Here is a 9,480-nt window from a genome sequence, read left to right as displayed (position 1 = left end):
TCTAGAGGTGGCTTCTCTTATTGGCACGCGGCCCACAAAGATTCCCCGCCGCCATACCCATTCCTCTCCATCTTACTATTCCATCACGTTTTCACTATTCCTTGAAACTTGATTTTTTTTTTTATAACTTTTTTTCTCTAATGCTCTTAAGACAGGTTTAGTAATGTTATTCTAGTAGTGATGTTTAAATGTTATAAAAATGTGTGGATAAATTTTTTTTATGAAAATATGTATTATATTGTTTAAACAGCGAAAGTTATTGTTTAAACAACACAACCAAACAAACTTTTACTAATTCACACACTTTTTTCCAACTTACATATTAATTTTCCTCTAATACCCTTCTCTTTGTAATTGGGTTGACATTTTTCTTTTAGCTTATTAACTTCTTTATTTATTTAAATTTTTTATAATCTTACTTTTATCAACTTCCTATCCTGTTTTCTAAAATTCATTTTTAATCAAAATCCCTTTATTTTTGAGAGATCATAACTGGTGAGAGCATAAAATTAAAATTTAATCTAAATAGGCACTTCTTATGGGTGAGTTTGTTTCAATTTTTTTTGAATTTGAGAAGTGTTATATCCATAACATTTTTACAATAAATCATAAAAGGTAAATTGTTATTGGCTTTAATTTGAATTTACAACTTAAATTATTTTTTTGTCTACCCATGACAACCAATAATAACCTATTACTTAAGATTTATTGTAAAAATCTTGTAGACATAGTATTTCTCTTTGGTTTTAGACTTTTGTAAAAAACTGGTGATTTGCAATTGTTGTCCAAATGATACAACGTAAAAATGTAGTTAAATCACAATTACAAAAATGAAAAAAACGATTTCTAAATTTTACCTAATGGCCAAATTAAAAGTGGCAATTTGAAGATTGAAACTACCATTATGATTTTGGCCAAAAAAAATCTAACAAATTGGTACCAAAAAAAAAACACTTTCTTTTTGCTTAGGCTTCTTTTTATAATCAAAATCCCCTCAATTATGAGGACATAGATGGTAGAGACTGAGGCCTCAAGCCTTCTCTTTGTTTCTCTTGTTAAAATTAATTATTAGGACAAGAAGAGAATGAAAAAAAAAAAAAAAAATTAAAAACTTGGGTTTACATAATGGCCCATATCAAAGAAGGATTCATATTAGATGGACTTTACAATAAAGTTTGTCTTGCAAAATGGGTTCTATGCACTTTGTTCGTACGATGGCAAACAAAGCAAGAATTCCTTGGAATTGTACTTATGGCCTTGATCATGTAACACGATAAGATCATTTTAAAATTTTTTTTTTTTTTTTGAGAAGAAGATCATTTTAAATTTAACTTTGATACTTTATCCTTAATGGGCTAACTTAAGTTATACGTCGGCCAATCACATAGAGACACAACTCAAAAATCATTGCGAATTACCTTTTTGCAATCTAGAACATGGGACTTTAATTCCCATTCAGGCCCCATGGACAAGGTTTCAAATGTTACACGACTTAAAAACCAATATAATAATACTTTAATAAAGACTTGTAAGCTTAGTGGTGGAACCAATTATGCACATCTTTAATTTTATAAAATTATCCAAAACCATGCTTCGTTAATGCAATCAGAAAGAAAAAAGCATAAGAAAACAAAAAATAAAAAAACTAAACGGTCAATTTCAAAGAATGAGATTGTAAAAAACCTCAAATTACAAATTTCCCCACCCACAAATAGAAAGAAAGAAAAAATGAAAAATGAAAAACAAGGTACAAACTGAATAATCCACAATTAGACCTCGGTTATGTCTTTCACAAATCTATAATTAAGTATCCTAAATTAATTATTCTAGCTTCATAATTCTCACTTTTTTCGTTTTCCCCATGTTTTTTTTTTCCTTCTCTTCTTGTACTCTACACATAAATTTCACTTTCCACCTTCTCTTTTCTTATTTTTCACATTTCAAATGTTGTTGTGGTTGTTGTTGTTGTTGTTGTTGTTGTTGTTGAGTTGCTGCTGTAAAAACCACAAGTCATCAACATTCCACAAATTGTCTGATGTGTCCCCACCATCTAGCCACTGATTGCTCTGCTCCATAGCTTGGAAATCCAATCCATTATTGAAGTACCCAGATGGGCTAGTAAGGCTGTCTTGGTACCCAACCTGGCTAGCTTGGAAACATTCAAGACTAAGGTTGTTATTAACCGGGATATTGTAATAATCAGTCAAGTCCGAGACAGGTGAAACCTGAGCCCCAAACGAGTCTGATGAGCCAGTATTACTAGAATTTTCTGGGGTGTTGTAACTTGGTGTAACTTGTGCACCCCTAAAGTCATGGCCAATAGCAACCCCATGTGGTAAAACCGCTTGTCCAGTTTGGACATCTAGGTTATTATTGTTTATGTGGTAATTATTGCTGTTGTTGTTGGTGGTGGTTGTGGTTGTGGTTTTGGTGGAGGTGGATGAACCTATTGAACATGCTCCAGTGGTAGCGGTGGCAGTGGCGGCGGTGGCGGCGATGGAAGTGTTGGCCGGGGCAACAGTCGCGGCCTGAATACGCTCAACCAGCCTTGGCATCCACAAGTACCTCATGGTATCCTTGAATTGCTTGCTATTCACGTCACATTTGAGCTGTTTGGCATGTTTTTGGACACGGGTTCTCCAATAGTTTTTGATCTCATTGTCTGTTCTCCCTGGCAAGTGTTGTGCAATTTTGGACCATCTGTCAGTTCACAAAACAATCTCTTTTAATAAGAATTAGGGTTAAAAAATCAAAGAAACAATTGGTTTGAAATTAATAAGTATATAAAATCAAATTAAGGAGTAATATACTAGTAGTGAATAAAAAATGGTGTGGGATTATCCATATAAGATACGATATATATATATATATATATATTCTTCAGTTCTCGTTTTACAGATATATATATATAGTACTTACCGGTTACCCCAACGAGAATGAAGCTCAAGAATCAAAAGCTGCTCTTGTAGGGTTATGTTTCCACGTCGAACATCAGGGCGTAGATAATTAAGCCACCTTAATCTGCAGCTCTTTCCAGTTCGTTTCAAACCTGTTTGAGAAAAAAAATTTGATTAGATTTAACAATATTTTTGGTAAAGTTCTTAGCTAGAGCATTTTTCTTTGATGTACTCTACTTTTTTAGCCTGTATGTGACTTTATGTGGGCGAGTGCTGTAACAATTATATATGCTTTATAAATATCTGAGTGTACGGTTAAAAGAACAATAATCTATCATATCACTTATTCATTCACACATAGAGGACCTTACAAATCTATTATCGTGGATGTTGTTTTCCAGAAAAAGGTGCACAGCTTGTGATTTACATATTCATATTCTATAATGGGTCCTTGTCCATAATTGATTAAATTTGAGAAAAAAAGGAGAGAAAGTGGATCCAATTTACCAAAGGTTTCAAATCAGAGACGTAGAGAATAAAAATTTCTGTAAAGCTAGAAGCATGAACTAAACAAGCGAATCACATATTGACAACATGTTGTTTGGCTTATTCATGAAAAAGAAAAGGAAAACATGTACTACTTCTTGGGCTCTTTTTTTGTTATGGTATTGGAATAGCATGTGAATATAAAAAGTAAATATATATGGTTATATTTATATTTACCTGCACAGCGAGCAAGAGAGTTCCAGCGACCTTCACCATGATTAGCAATGTAATTGATGAGAGTGAAGTCTTCATCAACAGTCCATGGACCTCTCCTAAGGTCCATATCTTCATCGATTTGACTGGTGGAACTCATGCTTCGGCCTCTTCCTTTAATATCCATTACCTTAAATGGAGGAACTTATTGATTGAAACAAAAGGGTGTTTCAGTTTTGGATTTAAAGAGTTTTGTTTTCTTGAGAGAGAGAAAAATAGAGAGATAGAGATGAAAGAAAGAGAGAGAAAGAGTTAGATTAATACAATAAGGAAAGAAGAGTAGGCTTTTATAGAGGAAGAGATTGGTTTGAAAAGAGAGAGAGAGAGAGCCGCAATAGGGACTTTCATTAAATTAATGTTTTAAACAAACACATAAGTTTGAGAGTAATTATAGTTAGCAAGAGAGCTTCGAAGTTTGACACTTTGACTTTCCATCTTTTTTTTTTTTCTCTGTGTGTGTGCGTGTATGTTAGTGGAAGTCGGAGCCAGTTTTATTGGTTTGTGAAAAAGGTTTTGTTTCCTCCTTCTCGAAACTTGTCTACAACTATTTATTTACAATTGGGAAAACAAAGTTGTACTTGAAATCGTTTCTAAAAAATGCATTTCTGCCGTTATGAAAGTAAAATAATGTTTCTCGCAATATTAAGAGTCTGTTTAGTATATGTATTTAAAAACTGAAAATTGTTATTTAAAAATATTTGTGAAAATACGTGTAGATGAAAAAGTATGTGAAAATATATGTAATATTGTTTAAAAATTAAAAATGGTTGTTTGAAAACACAAACCAATCACCTCCTAAATATTTACTCTTAACAATTCTCCCAAAAAAAAAAATTACTGAACTTGTAATCTGCTTTATTGTTTTTGTTTATATTTATTATATAAATAATAAGTTTAAGTTTGTTTGCAAAATATTTAACTAACTTATTCTTTTCCTATGTTAAGTACCGCAACAACATTCTTTTCTACTTCTTCACAAATTGATGCTATAATTAGAAATTAAGTTGTAGTTGGAATTAATTATTTGAGTTAATAGATGAAATGACTTTCGTTTATAAATTTATAAAAATTAGATTAGCAAGCCTTTATTATTAATATATATATATATATATTTATAATTTTTACTATAATTTATACTATTCATATTATTAATAAATTATATATAAGATTATTTAAAAACTTACAAAATTCGGTCTCAAGTCTTTATAAATAATATTTTTATACATTTATTCATAAAAATAATATTATATATTTAAATAGAGTCACATATTCATGAGCTTGTTTATGCACATGTACTTATGTTTAAACTTAATTTGTTTAATAGTTGAGCTTAAACTTGAACTCGATTTTGTCTCATTTGTTAAATAAATGAATATGATCAAACTTTTTCATGAGTCGAGTTCAAACTATTTGTAAATGGATTGGTTTATTTATACCCCTACACACATCTATAGCTTAACACTTATTCAAAAAGTCTAATTTAATTGATACAAAGTCTGCCTTTTTCATCAATAATATTTTAGAGAAATAGATTTCAATTTCATTTCATAGAGGTTTTTGCTGATGGATGTGATACATTTGTTAAGAACTCATAATGCACGTTTTTAGAACTTATAACAAATTATTGGTTTCGGTTAACAGGTGTCCTTAGATCAATTTTTTAATTAAAACTTTCTAAAACTTCTTAATACAAATTAATATCTTTAAGTTATATGTTAACTTTTTTTTTCTTATTATTATTATGTTGCAGTAAGTTGAGGAGCATTCATTTCATAGGATTTGAATCTGAACCCTTTGAAGTGAAGGATCAAAAGACCATTTTTTTTTCCAACGAAAATAGACCACTCAAGTTAAGAGACTCAGTGGTGGATAATGGATATGTACACTTGGTACCATGATCATCTAAAGTAGCAGGTTGGATGTATATATATATATCTTTGTTTCTTAAAAAAAATCATGAGTAGCAGCTCATCATAGACTCTCATTCTCACCTCATGAACCCCACACTCTATCCTATTCCTATCCCGATGCATTGTACAGCATTTGACGGCTAGCTAGTCTCTTTAATTCTAAACGTAACATCTCCTAAAACAAGCTCGTCAAACTCAAACAAAATGCCAAGATATTATCTATGTTACCAGTACTTTCATCTCAGTATCAATTAATACTATTTTCTTATGTCAATGTTAAAATCTAAATTGAGATCTATAAAACCCACCTCTTCAAATCCTTTTCTCTAGATATTAGGACGGCTTTTGTAACTTCTTAATTGATTTACTAAAAAGGATTTGAGGAGAGGGACCAATTTCTTATGACCACCACAACCCCTCGAAGGGCCAGTCATTGCGTACCCCAAAAATAAAGGAACTTGGTACTTAAATAATACCTTTGCTTTATTGCAAATTGTACTTTTGGTTAGTATTTGATAGGTGTATGAAGCCCCTTGTTGAGGGGCATTTCTATTTTTGTCCATTTCTTGTATCACCTAAACACCACTTAATTACTGGTTTTGGCAAATATGCAGTCCATGTTGTTGATGATCAATTACAACTGGATAGATTAAATACTTTGGTGGCATTACAGAAAGGATAATGACTTTAATTAATTATTTGCTTTTGATGTTTATCCTCTAAATTATAAAGAAGAACCAGTCCTTGCATGCATGCCCCAAAAAATAGGTAAATAATAAAGGTATTACTCTTTATTAATTAGGAAAAAAAAATCAAATTTAGTATTAATGGTGCTGTAAGTGTTTAATAAAGAGGGATGTTCCGGATATTATAAAGTTTACCATATTAATCTATTTCTTTTCTTACAAAGAGTAGGGCGAGAAGAATATTTGAACAAAATTAGATTTTTTTTTTAATGAAAATTAACAATACTATTGAATCACAAGACTCGTGTTATAAGTCCTACAAATTAATATAGTAAATTGAGAAATTTATTTAATATGTTGTTGAGAGACAACACCAATTACATTCAGTTTGTAAACCTCATGATAAAAGTGGTGCTAATTAATTTTAATAGTTTCCTTCAATAATACAATAACCAGTTTCAGGTTGATCAAAGATTGTTTTAACCCTAAAACTTCTTAAAGCCCAGCTTTAAAGTGACAATCCTGCATGACTTTTTTGTTTTTTTAGCGATTTGCAAGTAGTTTGTATATATATATATATATATATATATATTAATAGCACGGGCATTAAAGTAAATCCAAAATAGCATTGGAAATGCACAAGTTGACAGTGGCTGAGAAATTAGTGATTGGTGAAACGAGATTGAGCCAATCTGCCCTTGTGAATAGTACGAGCCACATTTGACGAAGACTGATTGTTATGTACGCACGCAAGGAATTTAATTGCCGAATGTTATTGCGGATTTGTGGCCATTATTATTATTGAGATTACGTAATCCTCTCTTTCACTTTCAAAGCAGCTGAGTTTTTTCTCACCTCTTGAAACTTACTATTACTTTTTTGCTGATGAAAGGGTTTGGTGGATTGGTGTAAGCATTCTGTTGGCAGGAGTGTTTCTCTTTCTCTCATATCTTAATTTGTATTCTTATTTTTGTTTAATATATCTAATTTCGAATCTTTTTTCCTCCTAATCTGCAAATGTATTAGTGGCAAACAATAGGTATTAACGTAGAGCATGTACCATTCATGGGTTTTAAAAGTTTTATGTTTTAAAACTTCAAAAATTCCAAATAAGTATCAAGCTTTATGTTATTATTGGGGCCTTAAAGTTAAGCCGTGTTGCATGATTCTTTCTTTGGAAAATTCTAGGATTCAAATCCCATCTCCTCTTCTTATTATAAACCAATTAAAGATTATTTTACAAATATCATTTTTGGATATTTTGACTTAAGTTTCTTTTCATTTTTTATTTATTTATTTATTATAGAGTTTAAATCTATAGCATTTGTTTCTAATGATTGTACATCATAAATATGACATAGTTATAACTTATAAATAGTGGCTCATACTTATCAAAAATGAAAAAAAAAAAAATATATTGGCTCATATTTTTCATGAGAAATAACATTGGTCTCTAGTTTAGGAGTCTCATGGGCTGAATTATTGGTTGGGGGGTGTGGGGGCGAAGCTCTTGAGGTATGATAAGGGTATGTTGCAAAATTTCAATGAACTAGATTAGGGTGTTTTTGGAGGAATATAGTCATTATGAAGTATAAACTCTTTTATGAATTTCTCGTTGCTTTCGCTCTCTTGAATGTAGGTATATTGCTAAATCACATAAATCTTTGTATCAATTCTCTCTCTCTCTCTCTCTCTCTCTCTCCATATTTTGAGTGATTTTGCTAAGATAAAATATCTTATAATATACATGAATTTCATTTTAGTTCATACACTTTCAATTTGAGCGATTAACTCCTTGAACTTCAGGTTTGTGACAAATCAAACCTTCTGTTAGTATTATCTATTAAGTATTAGATTTTGACAAAAAATATTATCAGAATCTTAATTGTTTAAATTGAAAGTCTAAAAACTAAATTAACACTCACATGCCAAAATCTAAAGGTGACATTTGTTTAACATAGAAATAAACAAAATATTTTGATGTATGTTCTTGGCACTATGTAGTATCTACCCTCTGATTCAACTTGGCGTTGTCGATCGAGGCTAGGATCTACAAAGTAAATAAAATAAAATATAGAAAATTATCTTAATTTGGACGGAGAGAATGAATACTAAACATGATCAAAATATTATATATAATGAGTTTCATTAAGAACAACAAGTGGCGTACTGTTTTTCTTGATTGATTAGGAGAGATAAGCATTCATTTAAAAAAAAAATATTTAGATAGACATTGAAAGGGGAGGAAACATTTTCATAGCATGATGATCACGTGTACAGTGGGAAAAGACTACTTGTTATTGCATATTTTCATATGCATGCACTTCCCTAATTAATTTCATTTGCTCAGTATCCAATACATTGTTTGTCTCTTATTGTAGGAGACATCTTTCTGCTTTTCAAATCTTTATTGTTGTTTTGGTCGGAACAATTGTGTTTTTGTTTTAGCAAGGTGTTTGATGATCATGTTTATTCTCCAATATATATGTCTATGATCAAGATGCTGCAAGCTATATATATATATATATATATTGCTTGCTTCTTGTAAAGCAAAAGTACTGGTACCACCCAAAAGGATAAGCAAAGGGACCTACTCAATAATCACATGTTTCAATCAATTAATCCACAAACTTTAATTAGTGGGACTAATCCCTTATTAAAATTCAAGAAGCCAATTAGTGTGAACTACAACCACTACTTATGAAGTGTATGCTAGAATATTATGATGTGATAATTAAAATAAAAATTATGAAGGCCTACTAAACATATCTCTAATTGTGAATTTCTCTCAGGTGAAAGTGCCTACTTTAGCTACTTTATAATCAAGATTAGTGAAAAGATATACTAGAGTACCATAAAGCAAGATTCATGCATCCCCTTAAACAAGTTCATTAATTTGTTCTAACACGCTAATGCCCAAGTTACTTTCTAAGAAATGGTCAAAAAATGATCATTGGATATTTTTATGTTTGGCCTCACCATAGAAAAATGACAATGTAAAATAAGAGTGTAGAAGCTCATACTTAATGAAACCAACATTGTCAAGTGAAATTGCTAGAAATAGAATTTAGTTTTGCTGCTTTTGCAAGACATGTACTCTACCATGCATTTTGAAAGCTCACAACAAGAATTCCCAAATGTCTTCCTCATGTGTCTATATATATATATATATATTTTTTTTTTTTTTCAATTCATTACTAAAAGCTTATATATGTTGCTTTTTTACCT

At 30.7% G+C, this 9,480-nt stretch overlaps 1 protein-coding gene across 1 annotated transcript; it reads right to left on the bottom strand.

Annotated features, from left to right (window-relative positions):
• Positions 1 to 1,637: 1,637 nt before the first annotated feature.
• LOC112035993 (transcription factor MYB108) lies at positions 1,638 to 3,988 on the bottom strand. Its single transcript, XM_024068808.2, has 3 exons — positions 3,621 to 3,988; positions 2,920 to 3,049; positions 1,638 to 2,700 (listed from the first exon to the last, which is right to left on the bottom strand). Exons 1-3 carry the CDS (start codon positions 3,781 to 3,783, stop codon positions 1,941 to 1,943), a joined length of 1,053 nt encoding a protein of 350 aa, XP_023924576.1. The 5' UTR covers positions 3,784 to 3,988; the 3' UTR covers positions 1,638 to 1,940.
• Between the last annotated feature and the right edge of the window lie 5,492 nt (positions 3,989 to 9,480).

The sequence above is a fragment of the Quercus suber genome, unplaced genomic scaffold, assembly GCF_002906115.3.
Source record: "Quercus suber isolate HL8 unplaced genomic scaffold, Cork oak 2.0 scaffold_62, whole genome shotgun sequence".
NCBI lineage: Eukaryota > Viridiplantae > Streptophyta > Magnoliopsida > Fagales > Fagaceae > Quercus > Quercus suber.
The sequence above is the reverse complement of the archived record's forward strand: the minus strand, read 5'-3'. Positions and strand labels throughout refer to the sequence as shown.